This window comes from Perca fluviatilis, chromosome 8 (genome assembly GCF_010015445.1).
Source record: "Perca fluviatilis chromosome 8, GENO_Pfluv_1.0, whole genome shotgun sequence".
Taxonomy (NCBI): domain Eukaryota; kingdom Metazoa; phylum Chordata; class Actinopteri; order Perciformes; family Percidae; genus Perca; species Perca fluviatilis.
In genome coordinates, this window is record NC_053119.1 from 29,266,189 (window position 1) to 29,285,213 (window position 19,025).

Sequence of the window (19,025 nt, forward strand, 5' to 3'; positions counted from 1 at the left end):
TAATCTAGTCGATTCCCACACTTATTAACTATATTAAAGTGTGCCTATTCTCACAGTCTGTTATGTGCCATTACATTTTGATGACTGATGTAAAGATCACAAATGTAAGCATAGTGCTCCATTTATTACAGCAGATTTCCCTCAACAAATATTTGTAAATAAACCTCTAATGTGTAAGTATCCTGAGTAATGCTAATTACTGCACTACAGGTATTTTGGTATCATCACCAAACACCCTGACCAAGAGCGCTTTGCCTGTCATGTGATGATGTCAGAGACAACATTACATCCTCTGGCTGAGTCTGTAGGGTAAGACCTATTGATTTGTATTGTGTTCTGTATTATATTCTATTATCTTGAATATTTTATACATATGTTCTGTTTACAAGTGAATATACATTTCTGCTCAGGACCAATGGTGGAAAGTAATTTGCAAATTATTCAAGTACTCCTCTTAAGTGGCTCCATTTTTGCTGCTTTATACTTCAACTCTATTACACTTAAAAATGGAAATACTGTACTAGCTCCACATTACTTTACTCTACTAGGATATATTAATTTTATAGCTATAGTTACTTTTAGTGCTGTCAAATGATTAAAATATTATGCGATTAATCACATTGATGTCATAGTTAACTCGCAATTAATCGCAATTAATCTCACATTTTTATCTATTCTAAATGTCCCTTGATTTCTTTTTGTCCCATTATTTTTTCTCATTTTAATGCTTTATCAACATGGAAAAGCGGATTGGCTTGCTTTGTGCTTTTGTCGCCTGGCTTTGACGAGGGGCTGGAGAATTTGCATCAGCTGTGTGCTTGGCCATCAAGTGGTATTTCAGACTGGACGTGCTGCGATGATAGCTCAGTTCACAACGACAAAACACACAGATCACTTTGGTCTTGTAATGATTTGGCAACGTTTTAAAAGTAAACTTTCCATTCAGAATCTTATTGGAATCCATTTCAGCTTCTCGCGCTCACCATCCACTCAAAATTAACGTTAGCCTACTACTCTTTGGCCAGCTCGCAAGCCCAAATAAGTGTGTGTGGCGTGCCTGTTGTTTTGTTTCCGGTCTAGCTAGATCCGGTGTGGTGTTGTAGTTTTTCAAACGTTACTAGTTGTTGCAACAGCATGTGAAAAAAACTACAAAGTTTGCTAGGCCAAAAAGAACGTTAATTTCGTGCTAAAAAACATTTACGCCGTTAAAAAGGGTTTGCGTTAGCGCCGTTAATAACACGTTTAACTGACAGCACTAGTTACTTTGCTTATTATGATTTCTCATACAAAACGTGTGATTATTAACTTATTAACTATGAAGCTTATAAAATAAACACAATAACACAACAGTGTAAAGAGTATTTCAATCAACTTCTTGACTGTGCAGCATTACAATGCTATACATATATATAATATATTCTCTCAAACTCAGGCCGAACTCAGATTCAATTGTAAAACTAGACAGTGCTAAACAAATATAAACCAAGATTCTGTAACTGTATTGCCTACTTCTCACCTAAAATGTTTTCAGAAACATATTTAGTGCACTATTTGGCTGAACTAGGAGATTGTTTGTTACCAGCCAGGCGCCATATTGGTTCTGTGACATGCTCGTGTTACGTTACCAACCAGCGGGAGCTTTTATTGGTACAATGCGGCGCATTGCATTCTGGTAATTGTAGATTTTCTACCGATTGAGTGAAAGGGCATTCCACAGCCCCTTTACTCTATTTCTCTGACCATTTAGCACCAATTTAAAAAACAAATATCTGCACCATTCTACTGCATAGAAATCCCAGTTTCATGAACAGACCCCTTTTAAAGCAGTAAAATACTCCTTTAATGAATCAGCAACAATGTTCAGATAATATAATCTTTTACAAACATAAAACTCTGCACTCTACAACATTACTCTACAAGTACTTTTACTTTTGATTTTAAGTACATTTTGCTAATAATACTTAAAAATGCAGGAATATATGTAGATGAATATTTTTTACAATTGGCTATTGCTACTTCTACTTAATTAAAGGTTAAAATAAATACTTTTACTACTACTAATACGAAAGACAAAAGAAACTATTTTTAATATCTATAATGTCAGTCTGGGCAGTAGTTGTCAAGATATCTTGCTCTGTCACCTCATATCATCCTTTGGTGTCTTTTGGATACACAGAGTTGGGCTCCATCCAAACAAGAGAGTGGTAGATGATAATACAACTAAACAAGTGCATGGTATCATCTATTATGCTTCATTATTATCGGTTGTTTTAGAGATTCTCTGACCACTCCTGAGATACTCAATAATTGAACACTAAGCACAGAGAAACACAGAGATGGTTAAAGGTGAATATTGCAAAGGTTTTATGTAATGCAATTCAATTCAATTTTATTTTTAGTATCAAATCATAACAAGACACTTTACAGATAGAGTAGGTCTAGACCACATTCTATAATTTACAAAGACCCAATAATTCCAGTAATTCCCCCAAGAGCAAGCATTTAGTGGTGAGGCAAAACTCCCTTTTAAGCAGAAACCTCGGTCAGACCCAGGCTCTTGGTGGGCGGTTGTCTGACGGTGCCGGTTGGGGGTGTGATGAACAGTAGCAATTAGAGTCACAATAAAGATAATGGAACTATGACTAGAAATAGTAGTTGTAGTAGTTCATGGCGTAGCAGGGCACTGCAGGGTGTTACAGGGTGTGGCAGGGCGGGCACTCCCCTGTAATTAATCACAGGGGAGTTACAGAGGAAAAGTCACAAGGTCTTATCAGTTCAGTTTTCCCTGGCAGCTCCCAAAGAACATAGAGAAACAGTGATTATATACTTTTCACAAAACAAGAAGTCTAAGCTCATTGGAAAGCAGCAAAAAATTTTAAAACCAATGGAAATATTCCTTTATAACAACCATGCTCAATAACCAATGACAAGCATTTGCATGTCTCCATACAATTTAATATATTTTGCTTTTCCTTTAGTGGTCATATATGTTTACTCAGTTGACAGATTTCTATACATTGTTCCAAGCCTATGGACCTTTTTCACAGCAGACATTTTGACTTGTCATAGTAGGAAAAGCACAGCTGAAATTGATAACCTTAACGATGGCTCAATTCCATCAAGTGTCCCAGTAAGCTATTTCAGTGAGTCAGCATGCACAACACCAGGACCTCTCCTAAGTGGAATGCAGCCATCATTAATGGTTTTGAATACACCTGTGCTTTTCCTGCTATGACATGTCAACATGTCTGCCGTGAAAAAGGTCTATAGCTCCAGGAATGTACCTGCATCTGTCACAGTAAACAAAACCTCTACATGGCCCTCTGACTGCATCTCAATAACACAGCTCATAAAACAGTGTGAGACAGCTTTGAACACAATGTATACAGAAAAATTTACAAATGATAAATAATAAAACTTGAGGAATCATAATTCCTTAACACTGTATTGTCGTTTTATTTTCTAATTCTCTTCTTTGATGTCCCACAGGAGGGCATTCCAGCAGTATTACAAGGAGCACATTGGCTACTCCTGTCCCACTGAAGACATCTTCATTGAATAACACCTCTCCCGCATCCACACTATGTACTGAATACTCACTATGTGCATGTAAGCCTGGTCTTACACAGCAAACTGGACCACTGATTTATCTTTGTCAGAGTACTTGCATGGTGGATTTCCTTTCTTACCTGCATCCAGTGATACAGCGAGCTTTCCTTTTCCTTTGGCCATGTGCCAACATTAATACCTCTATGGATGGATAAGATCACATGAAATGTTCCATACACTGGGAACAAATGTAACATAAACTATCCCAAATTCAAATACAAATATCTGATATTGATATATTTTATGGTTTAAAATTACTTGTATGTAACTACACGTAGATAATGGCTGTAAAACTTCAGGACTATGAAGTTAATTTAAGGACAGAATGTTTATAGCGTCCATTTTTTTTAACTTGCAACCAGTGCTGAAATAAATAATAATTTACCAGTGACAGTTTTGGTAATTAATAAACCATTTGAGTCATGTATCAAAAAACAAGTTATCAGCCATCTTAGCTGTTTTTTAGGCACAGTAGTACTTTAAGCTACTGTAAATGCCAATTTAAGCATGCTAAGATGTGCACAATGACAGTGTTTAGCAGATCATGTTTCCCATGTGAGCAGCTAACATTTGTTAATTAGCAATAGAAACACAAAGTACAGCTGAGGCTAATGGAAATGTCATTAGTTTGCAGGTATCTGGCCATAAACCAAACTAGATTGGGATCACCAAAGCTGTTACAATTTATCCTGTGGGGAACATGAATGTCTAAAAGATTTCATGTAAGCCTATATAATTTTTGTCAAGATATTTGAGTCTGGAAAAAATGTTGGACCAACTGTATGACACTGATATATGGAAAGCCCTGCTATACGGATAACAATGAAAACGCTGAACATTTATTGGTTGCAGCTTTTAAAATCAGAGGATATGCTGTTTTTTGCTTTCATATAATTGGAAATTGCATTTTTGGACTCTTGGTCAGACAAGTTAAACAATTTAAAGACATCACATTAGGCTCTGGGAACTTGATGATAAGCCTTTATCATTATTTTTGACATTTCATAAACTAACTGATTTGTCAGTAAAGTAAAAAAACAAACAAATTCAATTCAAAAAAGGTTCCTTGCAACAATACTTAAATCTTTGAATTGTTGTCATATTTGATGTCACGGCATGATGGATGCACTTCATTAAAAATAATCTATATCAGCTTGAGTTCTAGTTTGTTACATTAGACAAACTTCATCATAGCCCATTTTTACTTGTAGCGACTGGTTTGTACTCATATTGATGGTCACGTGATTAAACGTTAAGCACACTAAATACATTCAGAAAAAGTTCTCAATCTTTAATTTCGGTTTGTAAACTCTATAACCAGTATGTTGAATAAAAGGAAAATTTAGCTAGAAGTCTTGCATATTTTGAAATTAAATTTTGTATTAATTTAGGTAGTAGGAAAAGTGGCAAAACCTAGCAAGTTGTGTAAGATATGTATTTAATATATCTATTTTACCTGTCTAAATGATTACATGGGAGTGCAATGGAGAAGAGCATCTCCCTTACTTAACAGTAATCCTTTTAAACAAAATGAAATTCTAAAGTTCAATATACATAAGTCAGCAATGTTAGTGATCATGAGCAGTTTGCTTACTTGGGTAAGCAAGTACCCACTGGGTGTTGAAGGGCCTGGAATCAAACCAAACCAAACCAGGTCAACAGCCTGGAAGGCAGCTATGCTTACCACAAACACACTTAAGATATGAAAATCTAAGAACAAGCAAAACTGCATGTTTATAATAAGAAGGTAAATGTTCTGTCTTTAAATCAGCTTCATCCTTGACTCTACTGTAAAGAAGGGCTTCTTATTAGCAACAATTTCCCCCAACAGTTTAAAAAACAGTGCTTTAAAAGAACATCCAATAAAAAAAAATGGACCTCCTTTTTATTCTTTGCACAGATGAGGACAGACTGATGTTTCCAAAATATAAAAAAGATATATAAAAGAAAGTATTATTCTGTATTGTATAACCCCCAGACTTGACAATCTACTATTGAAGACCTTTGGAGGTGCTGTTTAGGTGCCTAATTTCTTCATTTGCTGCTTGATGTTTATTTTCTTCCAAATGTGGTTCCAACTACAAACCCTTTATGCCGGGCTTCTCTGGTTGAAAGATTACATATTTTTCCTTTAACTCTGTGTAATAACAAGGCCCAAATGACGCTGTGCAATTTAGTATGTGTGCAAAAGAACAAACTGGTGGGATGGTGGATCACTGTACAGTCATGTCCATGTCTGTCCACATTATTCGCCTCAGACTTCATTTGCATTGCCTGCTCAAATCTAGGATCAAAGTTGGGGTCAAGTCAGCATGGAAATGCTTACTTCTAATAAGGCAGAGGATTTGTTTCCAGTTTTTCAGCTTATATTTTTAAAAGGAAATACTAAACATGGCTTTTGAAGACTTACCTTCACAAACTGACCCACAATCTGACTTGGTTATGTTAACAAAGAGACTTAAAGTGATGGTTCGGAGTAATTTCACCCTAGGGTCCTTTGCACCATGACCTCGAGCCAAACAACCCCCCAGAAGCTTTTTTCAGCTGGGTCTAACATTGGACGAGTTAGCATGATCAGCTGAATAGCTTAGTGCAGGCGCTAATGGATCCACGTTTGTATCTCTTAAATGACCCCACTAATAATGCCCGAAATGATACCAAACTTCTACACTAGTACAAATAGGTTATGCACTCATAAAACAATGGATTGGAAAGTTTGTAAGTACACCAGAAGTTTATGTAAATTACACTTGCCTATTGGCTTCTGCTCTCTCTCTGCTGCTGCTGCTACTGCTACGATGTGAAAATGTCGACTGGGATTTCCAGACATTTGGAATACCTCTGCACAAGCGGTTGAACTTTATATTGTAATAGTATAAACAGATTTGAGCAGGTACAGTCAATGGAAATGAAGCCTGAAATATTTTTTGTTCGAAAAACAGTGCCTATTTTATTTTTTTGGCGTAGTGATGATGACTGTCCTCTGTATTAACTGTTGACTTCAGATGTCTCCAATCACTGAATCTAAATGCATACTGTACAACAGCCAGTCTCATTCATATGAGTAGTCTTGTAGCTGGATATGACTTGGTACACCTAGATGGCTGCCATGGAATGTTAAAAAATTTAACTGGGACCCCAAAGACCTGATATTAGGCCAACCAAGGTTTACCTGGTACAGAACTGGTCAATATTACGCCCATTTTCTATGGGAAGACGTTATTCTAAGATTATGTTATGCAACATTTTGGTGAGATTTTGCACATCTATGTGTGAATAGAATTCATGAATAGGATAATAGTTAACATTAGTACTAGCACTATAGTGCATAGTTTCTGTCGCCCCCATGAGGAATTCAAAGTAATGACAACACCACTGTTGTTGCATCCACATGATACAAGCCTTCCCTAGTCACGCACATGCCCCCACCCCTCCTCTAGCTAAGGAGGACACAGAGGATTTAAAAAAAATAATGGACTCTTCAGAAGAGGTAATTATTTTCACTCGAGTTTCTGCGCGGAAAAGTTGACACAATCTTCTGAACATAGCCATACTGAGAAATACAGAGAGTGTTGTGTGGAGCTGATAGTCTTAATAAGCTTTGTATCAACTAATTTGGCAATGGCTTGAATGTAACGGACGTTCATTAATATAAAAAAAAGTTACGCACTAAAGCTTTAATAGTTTTAGCTGAGATTTTTGTGAAAGAGTTTTTGTCCCATGATCTTACTGCTTTTTTAGCCTAGGGAGGATGGAAATGCAGGGTGAAATGCTAAACACTTGAACATTTTGGCATGAAAATGGTTAAAGATACTTAAACATCAATACAAGGCATGCAGCCTCTGTCTGAAAATAAAAATCAAAAATTTTTTAAAGTAAAAATCCCATTAGTTGCCTTTCCGACAGCCATTGTCTTAGTTGTCACTGAATTCATAACATTTAACAGAAATGTTAATGTTGGATTACACATTTCAGGTCTGAAGTCTTGCTTGATTTTGATACAGGAGCACACTAAAGTGAATTAAAATCAAGGGCACAATGGAAGAAAGAAAAAAAACCTACGTCCTCATGTAGTGTATTATCCGCTACATGTTTATTTCCATGCCAGCCATCTAAGGTGCACCACAGGAAGTTGTTCTGATCCACCAGAAAGTGTCCTTTCTATGTCTTCTACTATTGTGATTCTAAAAACCATGGGGATCTACTGTACATGACTCATCAATATAGCTTATATCCTGTATAGATACTGTATGTTTGTATAGAAGTTATTATTGTATGCTGTTGGTTTGAACAAAACCTGGGTGTAACACCGCATGATATCGATGTTGTTTAATGAAGACACACAGAAGATGCACAGATTGGTGATAATGATGGTGGTTATTCTTGTCAATAAATCACATTTACAACTGCACTTAAAGTTACTATATTATTAATTTTTCATCTGATGATCATAAATGACCTGTAACAGCAAACGAGACTAACAATGAAAAGAACGCTATTTTTATTTAGTTTTTCTAATGCCTCTGCCCCGGTCCAATTTTTCCAGCGTTTCTTCACATTCTGATTGGTCACAGATTTCGGTATAACACCGGAAAAGCCTGTGTTATTGTTTCCAGCCAGGTAAAAGGTAGCAGTAGATTTCTTGATATAGTCCTACTTGTATTCAATTTTATTTGAGAAGTTATCTGTTGTAGTTATGGCTGATAATGAGGCAGGGCCGTCACAGAAAAGAAGGAAATTAAACATGGTAAAAACACTACCGCTTTTGTCCAAAGCAGGCACTATGATCAACACAAATTACTAATTATTGTTACAAATTAAAAAATCAGCAGGATTTCCATGTACCCACTTAAAAATGTGCAATGAAACGCAGCAACATAGTTATGTGGCAGAACTTTCACTTCAGATATTTGTATTCACAAATATGGGGTTGAGTAACTAAGGCCGGGACACATATAAGCTAACACTGCAGAACATGCAGAGAGACTTTTCTCTTCTTTCATCGACCCGCTGAGCGCAGTGTGTATTGTGTGCGTAGTATCCTCCCTTCACCGCACATTTAAGACAAATATAAGTAGCCTATTTTATTTTTGTCAGGTCCCTTATGCCCCCTTACTGCTTTATATTCCATTATATTTTTGATCTATTTTGAATGTCATCTGTGTTTTCCTTCTCATAGGATAAATAAAGGTATTCCCACAATAAATTGGTGCATAAAAGTGTATCAGAATGCAGGAAATGAAGTCTTTGACGCTAAAAATAACCCTGGGAGAGGAAACCCAGACCCCACTCTTTGCACTCAAGGATCCAGCCAAGTCTCTGCGAAAGGACACCACAGCTCCCGACATCCCACTCAAAACCAACGCACAGAGGCTACCCAAGGCCACCCAGCTCACCTTCAGACACCTGAGGCCTGTACTACGAAGCAGGATTTGGCATTAGCGAGCTAACTTCAGGTTCAACCCAGGATTTTCCGTATCACGAAGGTGGATCACTTGTTATCAGGTTCAATCGCCGTGGTAACTCATGCTGAACGCCTAACCTGGTCGGGAGCAGGTTAAGTTGGAGATCAGAGATCAACCGGTATAAAAGCACCGTCCACTGACTCATTCATTCTTGATCACAATGGCGTCACCATTCTTAGAAGATCCTGTGGAGCTTGGTGTGCGGATAGTGAGAGGTGCGCTCAGAAGAGCCAGAACATTTAGAGATAGACAAAACCCGTTGTCATTCCCTGATGACTATCTGTATGAAAGATATAGATTCTCCGCGGAGGGAATTACGTTATCTCTGTCACCTTCTTGAGCCATATGTTGCCAAAGCAACAAAACGAAGCCATGCGCTTACAGTCCCACAGACTGTATGCTTAGCGCTGCGCAATTTTGCAACGGGTATACATGTACAGTGTGGGTGATGCGGAGAACCTCAGCAAGGACACCGTCTGCTGCACTATCCGCAAGGTGGTGCGTGATTTAACAGCACACTTAAATGCGTTTGTAGTGTTCCCAGGGCACTTGCCTAAGCAGACAATAAAAAAGGGCTTTTATGAAATAGCAGGTAAATATTCACTTAAATTGAAACTTCATCCATAAATAATGTAGGCACCATGATATTCACCGTTGCATATGAAATTAACCATAGGCTACTCATTAGGCTTCCCGAGGGTAATTGGTGCCATCGACTGCACCCATATCCCCATTTCTGCACCGCTGGGGGTGAATGAAGGCGATTTCGTTATTCGAAAATCATCCCACAGCATCAACGTTCAGGTAAAGCATAAAGGACAGGCTACACGTTTGGTCATACTGGTAAAGGAGGAGTCCTTCTAATTCACATTGATGTTTCCCTCACTTAATGCTGTTATGTGGATGGACTTTTAACACAAGATGCTTTTGCAGATGACTTGTGACCATCAATGTCTGGTTACCAGCATTGAGGCAAAGTGGCCTGGGTCTGTCCATGACTCCTGGATCTTCAGGGAGTCTGCACTGTGCCACAGATTGGAGCAAGGTATGGCAATTGCAAGTAATATGTTGGATTTTGTAATACTGATAATGCTAATATCACTTTTCATCTTCAGGGCTCTTCAGGGGTTTGCTGGTAGGGGACCGAGGGTACGCCTTCCAGCCCTTTCTGATGACCCCCTATCCTGACCCAAACACAGGGCCACAGAATGCTTTTAATGTGGCCCTTACCAGAACAAGGGTGAGGATCGAAATGACCTTTGGCATTCTGAAAGCACGCTTCAACTGCCTGTGTGGCCTTCGAGTGGCCCCGGACGAGGCTTGTCAAATTGTGACAGCCTGTGTCGTGCTCCACAATGTGGCCACAATACGAAAGGAGAGAGCCCCACCTGTCAGCCAGCAACCCCCAGATGTGGTAGACCCCATCACCATTGACTACCCTACTGGCAGGGCCGTGAGAGAGGCAATTACAGAGCAGTTTTTTGTTTAAGGGGAGACTAAAACATTTTCTTTTTTTTTACAATTCAGTTGGGCTATTTTGGTTCCATAGCATTTGAGCTATACGGATTTTCTTTACTGGCTGTTGCCACCATATTCTGATTAATGGAGTGGTAAAAAGGAGATATCCAAAGTGCCCAGCGTAAGAACTTTGGATTCTAATATGTTGACAAAATGAAACAAGGATTGTCATTCAGTCTTATTCCAATGTTCTAATTTCCATCCTGGAAATGTATGCAAATGTAATCATATTTTACAACTTAATTCATAATTTGCTCAAACAAACATACATTTACAGGAAACTAGTAATGAAAACAATAGTTGACCTAATATAATTACAACCGATCATGTATATGTTATCCCTATCACTGGGTGTCTCCCCTTCACCCCTTCTGTTGTTCTTTGGTCGATTTGACCCATTTTCAAATTATTTCCATATCAGTAATTTGGGTTTCTTCCACCACAATATTTCAAAGAAAAACATGTAGTACTGTACAATCTCTTCACAAGTGAAATAAATATCATTTCACTACTCATTGAAGTTGGATTTTTATTCACTTTTAAACAGGTGTTTGAAAACACAATAAATAGACATTGAAAAAAACCCCACAAAAACTCAAAGTCACAACAAAACCTTGGGAAAAGCCACAAGAAAAATTGTTAAAAGACAAATGTAGAACAAATAAAAATGTTTGTCCTTCCTAGAACAAAAAGAATGTCACTGTAACTGTAAGTTTTGTCATTTATACATTCAATTATGTACTACCTACCTTCTCAAGCTTTTCTATCTCCAGCCTGTTTTCTTTATTAAAAGCTTCTTATATTCGATATCCAGCTCCAGAGTTCGCTTATATAGGGCCCTACATTGTCTGCTCCAACCTGAAACAAATAAAGAACATTGTCCTTGCAAGGCACACCGGAGGAGTTGAAGGTGTCATTTGACTACTGTGTTTAGCCATTCTACCATGTGTCTTGTTGGCCTTGAAGTGGAGGCCCTAGGCCGGGAAATGTACTCTCTGCTGAGTAACACCATACAATTTAATCAATTAGTCAATTGAAATAGCACTAAACTTGTTCTCATGTCAGACCACCACCATTAGCAAGCATTACAACACAGTCACAGCCACACATTCACACGCCACCACTGTGTTGCAAGTGGTAAAAACCAAAATTACCCCCAAAACGCTTTGAGCAGCAACACAGTGTTGATCATCTAGGACCCACCTGAGGAAATAAATGGCCTATTTGATCAATATTCAGCAACCACATATGGCATACATACTGGTGTATGACTATAGTTTCACTGTTACCTCTGTATGGCACAGTGGGACTACAGTGGTGGTGGCAGCAACACCACTGTATCTCCTGTCACTGCAGAGCACAGTAATACATTTCACTCCTACAATATTCATAACGAATTGTTGAATGAACATGGTGATAGATTACTTGACACATACCCTGTACATATGCCTGGGTCTGTGAGCTGCTGCCACCAGGGTCAGAAGAAATGCCCCCTTCCACTCCTTCCATCAGGGGGCGACCCTGATTGCTGGAGAGGTCCAGCTCCTCAGCAGGAGTGAAGTGCTGTGGAGGAGGGCCCCCTCAAGTCTTCGTTGCCTCATTTTTCTTCCTGTTGGCTGCACGCAATTTCATTGTTCTATAGGCCCTTTGTATACCAATATCCTACAAAAGGGACTGATCCCGCAATTCAGCCTTGTGCTTGTTGGCCTTAAAATGTGTGCAAGTATTGCTACTGCTACTTACCAGTTTGAATTATGTATTTATATTTTATTTTTATTTGCTCCCACGATCGTTTTCCACTGCCAGGGTTGCAACTAAAACAATACAGCAAAACAAATTAAACGTTATGGAATGCACAAGTGTAATTATGGTCAGATCTTTCTCCTGTGACAGTTATATCAATCAGTCATGTAACTTACGCATTTACAGCGTCTGCTATTTTCTGCCAGCTTTCCCTCCTTGCTTTGGCAGCAGCGACTGTGTTGCTTTTAGCCTGTATTATGTGTTTAAATTGCTGATAAGTTTGTATGATAATGGTCTGCTCCTCCTGTGTGAAATATGCAGCTCTTGTTTTGTCCATTTTTGCGATTGGACATACGGCGTGATCACCGCCCCTTTTATGTGAACGCGCGCGTCTCTAGATTGGAAAAACCTGAGTTGACTGAACTAGTTGATAACCAGCGTCGTGATACAGCTTATGCGGGACCGCGGTTGTTAGGTTAGGTGAAGCCGGATAACTGAAAGAGATCCAGGACATGTTGATCTTGCTTCGTAGTACAGGCCTCTGCTCACTAGTCTATATCCACAACATTCCACTTCCACTTCCGTTGCCGCTGGCAATTTTCGTGTATGTCCTTCTTTTTGGCCGGATGTCCGTTACCAAACACTTACTTTTTGTTGGCGTTCTAAACTCTGGTCGATTTCTGAGGACTATGGTTAACTGCTCCTCAGATCTCTGCAGGGTAAATCCAGACAGCTAGCTAGACTATCTGTCCAATCTACGTTTTCTGTTGCACAACTAAAACAACTTTTGAATGTACACATGTTGCACCAAAACAAGTTCCTTCCAGAGGCTATTTTGCAGCAGCACTGAGGGCTCTGTGTGGCGCTTAGTGGAGCTCGCCTCCCTTCATGCATAGGGTTATCATTTCCTGCTTCTTACAGTGCAGGCGACGCTCTACTGCTTGCTCCTGCTTCTGCTTGCATATTTCTGCTGATAATCTTGCTTTTCCTCTGAGAGAAACTATGAGCAGCGTCTCTTGGATACTTATAAATCACTGGACTATACATTTTTTGTAGACATAGTAGGCTACTGTCATTTTGCGAACATTTTTCTGGCGTTGGCGTACTACCAATAGCTTAAGCCTGTCCTAAAGTGACTGTAGCTAAAGCTAATTAGCAGCAAGATGCCACCCTTCTCCATAGAGGACTACTACAAACTCCTTCAGAAGATTGCAGTTCTGGAAACCAAAATTTACCGGTTAGAAGTAAACGTGGAAGTGAACAGATCATGTGGAAATGACACCACTTTACCAGTGACCCAAAACAATGGACAAAAGTATGCTAACACACGGCTAACTAGCACCAGCAAGACCACAAAGAAACAAGAGGGCTGTGGAACGGATAATAAATCAACAAGTGGCAGTCCTCCCTGGAACTCTTTTGGTGCAAAGCCTAAGAGTAAATCATTTTCCTGGGAAATGGGAGGACGACTAACGGGCAGAGCACAGCGCGCCCTGAGATTTGTGATATGACCGGCTGGGCCTGCATTACCACGCAGAGCGCCTCTTCAAACCCCTGTACTTAGCAGGACACAGTCGTGGACAGCTGCAAAAGGGAAAATCAGCAACAAAATGCCTCCCCAACAACTGTAGTGTGCAGGTGAAGAACAGATTTCCTCCTCTGCTGCAGGGACCCTGCGACATGACCTGGATTACGTCTCATCGTCACACAGCAGGGTAAGGACTGAGAGCAATTCTAAAAGTAAAAGCTACAGGGAAAGCTAACAACTGGGCCCCAAACTCTGATTGTGGGTGACTCTGCTGTGAAAGATATAAAAAGCAGTAAAAACACCAAAATACTCTGTTTTCCCAAAGACATGGTGTCTGACTTGGCCCAAAGAATCCAGGATATCATAGCACGCACACCCAACTGTGAAGAACATTATACTGCATATAGGGTCAAATGATGTTGTAAAGCAAGAGTCTGAAGTGCTGAATCGTCACTTTATGAATCTGCTGAACCGCAGTCAGCTCCCTAAATGCCAAAGGTGTTTATCAGTGGCCCTATACCGCCAGTCAGAGGAGGCGCAGAGAGATTCGGTAGACTGTTGGCACTGAACAGATGGCTTTCAACTGCATGTACCAACAACCATTCTCTGCAGTTCATTGACAATTTTAACATTTTCTGCAGACATCTTTTTAAAGCAGATGGACTATTCCTTAACAAGTCAGGAGTAAAGCTGTTCACCTCTAGCCTACTTCTTACTTGCGCCACACATCTGCTCCCTTGGCCAAGGACACGGAGACAAGATGAACCAAAACAAGAGGAAGACACAACAAAGTGCGGCAGTGAGCCACCACAGCCCCCACCTGAGCAAAGATTTAACCATGGGAGACCAAAGGGCGATGAGGAAATCTCAACACCCCTTCTCACCCGTCCAACACTCCTCAAACCCCTTGGAAACCCGACAGCTTTGAGGACCTCTTTAAGGAAACGTCGCTCCCCTCTTCCCCCATCCCCATGTTGGAGTTCACTGACCAGATGAAGCAGCTGGTGAATGCTGGAACCAAGTATGCCCCCTTCCTTCTCCCCATCGTGAAAACGCGCAGGCACCTCTGCCCCTCAAGGACGGCGGCTAACTCCTTCTCCCCAAACTGATAAGGATGCTTGTGTGCAAAATGCAGCAAGCGTTAACTGATATGGGCCGGGTCAGGCTGCATGCCTAGTAGCACTCATGACTCTTTCCAAGACAAGCCTGGGCCCTCGCGGTATTAGGGTTCTTCCACAATTTATGTTGTGATAGGTAATAGAAAAAAAAGGCGAATAAGCACGTAACTGCAAACTTTGCAAATTTAACATCCATTCCTCGTCAGCCACAGTCCCAAACAAATGAAAACGCACTAACACTAGCCCTACTAAACGTTAGGTCTTGGCGGGTAAATCATTTTTAATCAATGATTTTATTATCAAGCACAATCTTGATTTTATGTTTTTAACTGAAACCTGGTTGGACCATAATAACAGTGCTGCTGTTCTCATTGAGTCAGCCCCCTAACTTTAGTTTTATGGAGTGAGAATAGAGTGAATAAGAAAGGAGGTGGAGTCTCCATTTGGTTTAATGACTCATTTCAATGTACGCAATTATCTTACGGAAATTTTGCTTCTTTTGAATATGTGGCTCTTCAGCTAAGATTCTCCCCTCAAGCTCTACTTCTAAATATCTACAGGCCACCTAAATACTGTGCATCCTTCTTTGACGACTTTACTGAACTGCTGTCTATAATTTGTATTAACTTTGACCGTGTAATTATTGCTGGTGATTTTAACATTCATGTTGACAACCCCAGGACAGAGGGACCAAAGAACTGTGTTGTGTTTTTGAGAGCTATGGACTGACTCAGCATGTGACACAGCCCACGCACAATAAGGGAACACTCTGGACTTGATTATCACAAAGGGTCTGAACATTCCCAAGGTTGTGGTGACTGATGTTGCTCTCTCTGATCATTCCTGTGTTTTCTTTAACGGCACTATCTCTGTGCCAAAAAGTGTTCAAACAAAGTTAATCAGAAAACGGTATATCACCAAAACACCAGTGAAAAATCCATTCAGCTTTTCTCCTCTACACCCGCCCTTACTGGGGCCTCAGTCACTGAGCTTGTAGATAATTTCAACTGTAAAATTACGTAATGCATTTCTTGATTATTGTTCCCAACTGTCTCCGGTCAAAAAGACCATGCGAGAAATAAAAATTTATAAATTGAAGAAAAAGAGAGTGTCGAAAAGCTGAACGCAGTTGGCGAAAAATCTAATCTCCAGGTCCATTATAACACTTATAAAGAGAGACTTCGCATTTATAATCAAGAGCGGTCCTTCTTCTCTGACATTATTGCCAGAAACAATAATAATTCACGTGCTTTGTTTTTCAACTGTTGATAGATTAACTAACCCTCTAATAAAAGTAGCAGAAGTCTCCCAAGGCTTGCAATGACTTTGCCTCCTTCTTCACAGACAAAATTCAGAAAATTAGACAAACAGTAAGTGCTTCCATATCAAAGTACAGGATATGTGTTGTCACAGTGTGCATGCAAAACAAATTCCAACATGACACAATTTCATACAATCAACCTTAAAAACCTGAAGGACATTATACAACATCTGAAAACCTCCTCCTGTTGCCTTGATATTCTAACAGCGGGTGTTTTCAAAAATGTTTTGAATTGTTTGGCTTCAGATCTTCTACAGATTGTAAACACATCTCTGCTCTCAGGTATCTTCCCACAGGCCCTGAAAACTGCAGTCATCAAGCCACTCCTAAAAAGAACAATCTAGACACGACACTAATGAGCAACTATAGGCCAATATCAAACCTTCCATTTTAAGTAAAATCATAGAAAAAGTGGTTTGTCAACAACTCAACCTTTTCTTATCGTTAAACAACAGTTTTGATGCCTTCCAGTCAGGTTTTCGACCACACCACAGCACTGAGACGGCTCTTGTTAAAGTCTTTAATGACATCCACTTAAACACAGATAGTGGCAAAATTTCAGTCTTAGTATTACTTGATCTCAGTGCTATATTTGATACGGTAGACCATGACATATTGCTTGACCGATTGGAAAACTGGGTTGGTCTTTCTGGCTCAGTACTAAAGTGGTTTGAATCCTATTTAAAGAATAGGGACTACTTTGTGTCTATAGGTAATTATACATCTGAGCATACAAATATGGACGTGCGGAGTTCCCCAAGGCTCAGTTCTGGGGCCTCTTCTGTTCAACATCTACATGCTTCCACTGGCTCAGATTATGGAAAACAACAAAATAAGTTACCATAGTTGTCCGGATGACACCCAAATTTACATAACCTTATCACCAGGGAACTATAGCCCAATACAACAATTAAATATGTGCATTGAACAGATTAATGACTGGATGGTGCCAGAACTTTCTTAAATTAAATGAAAAAAACGGAGGTGGTTATTTTTGGAGCAAAAGAGGAACGATTGAAAGTCAGCACTCAGCTTCAAACGACAATGTTAAAAACAACAGACAAAGCCAGAAATCTTGGTGTAGTCATGGACTCAGACCTGAATTTTAAAAACCCCCATTAACATAATTAAAAAATCAGCCTATTATCACCTTAAAAATATATCAAGGGTTAAAGGACTTATGTCTCAGCAGGATCTGGAAAAACTTGTCCATGCTTTTTATCTTCAGTAGACTTGACTACTGTAACGAGTCTTTACAGGTCTTCCCAAAAACTCAATCAGACAGCTGCAGCTGATTCAGAACGCTGCTGCTCGAGGTCCTCACTAAGACCAAGAAAGTGGATCACATCACTCCAGTACTGAAGTCTCTACACTGGCTTCCAGTGCCTCAAAGAATTGATTTCAAAATACTTTTACTGGTTTATAAATCACTAAACGGTTTAGGGCCAAAATACATTTCTGATCTGCTACTGCATTATGACCCACCCAGACCTCTAAGTTCGTCTGGGACAGGTCTACTTGTTGTACCCAGAGTCAGAACTAAACAGGGGAAGCAGCGTTCAGTTTTTATGCTCCACATATCTGGAACAAACTCCCAGAAACCTGCAGGTCCGCTGCAACTCTGTTCTTTTAAATCTAAGCTAAAGACCTATCTTTTGATGTTGCTTTTCTTTAAATAATCTATTAACTTTAATTTCTTATACTGCACTGTAACTTTTATTCTTATACTGCACTATCAATTTTATTCTTGTCTTTTAATGTTTTTAATTTGTTTATTAATGTTTTTAAATTGTTTTCAATTGTTTTTAACTGCTCTTTAATGTTTTATGTAAAGCACTTTGAATTGCCCTGTTGCTGAAATGTGCTATACAAATAAAGCTGCCCCTTGCCTTGCCTTTATCAAAACAAGTTCCTTCCCAAGTACCTGCATCCAGCACTTCGTGTCAAAACAATTGTGATTGGTTTAAAGAAGTGTCAATAAACCAGAGCACGTCTCTCTCCCATCCCGGAATGCTGTGTTGACTCGCCAGACCCTCCTCCGCAGCGCTGTGGAGGACGGTCTGGCAATGTGAGACTAGACGCCTTTACACTGGCCAGCAGGATGTCCAGCAGAGAAGTCGCTGTCTGTGTTCAATTCCTCCACGCTTGCCTCGGTGCCCTCTCTGATGATGTAGAGATGGAGAACGATCTTGTTGTCCATGTAATCTGGGTTCGTAGCCATAGGTCGTAGCTGATCGACATCTTCACCTTTTTCGGTTTACTCTGGTGTTTACATTTGAAAACGCTGACCCCGGCCAGGCTAGCAGAGTCAGCAGAAGACTGGTTAGTTGTGCTTGAGCTCATCTTCTCCACATTTTCCTCTGTGTTTAATCTGATGTTTACATTTGAAAAGGCAATTATTTTTAAAGTTGAAATTATTGTGTAACCAGTAAGTTGCCAGTAAGCCTGACAATCAAGTGTTTTCCAGAAACTTCCAAACGCAAACGCGCCATATCAACAATGCAATAAGAGGATATCAGACAGTCAAAGTAACCTTAGTCTATGTACTTGAATGTTCCACTTCCGGGATTGCTCGGGTGCTGCAGGAAATTCCACCCGGATGTATGTATTTTCACCAATGTCCGTTTCCTTTGTGTTGAAATTTTAAACTCCGGTGGATTTATGAGGACTATGGTTAATTGCTCCTCAGATCACTGCAGGGTAAATTTAGACAGCTAGCTAGA

The 19,025-nt window shown here is 39.7% G+C and overlaps 1 protein-coding gene and 1 pseudogene across 5 annotated transcripts in view; both read left to right on the forward strand.

Annotated features, from left to right (window-relative positions):
- Positions 1-5,514, forward strand: part of mapk8ip1a (mitogen-activated protein kinase 8 interacting protein 1a) — a 37,284-nt gene extending 31,770 nt beyond the window's left edge. For all 5 annotated transcript variants that reach the window (XM_039809579.1, XM_039809581.1, XM_039809578.1 and 2 more), the window contains 2 exons: positions 211-309; positions 3,490-5,514. In XM_039809579.1, coding sequence (XP_039665513.1) covers positions 211-309; positions 3,490-3,562 — 172 coding nt within the window. In that variant the 3' untranslated portion in view covers positions 3,563-5,514. The remainder of the gene's footprint in view (positions 1-210; positions 310-3,489) is intronic.
- A 3,720-nt stretch (positions 5,515-9,234) lies between these two features.
- On the forward strand, positions 9,235-10,563 carry LOC120564281 (annotated as a pseudogene).
- The last annotated feature ends 8,462 nt before the right edge of the window (positions 10,564-19,025 follow it).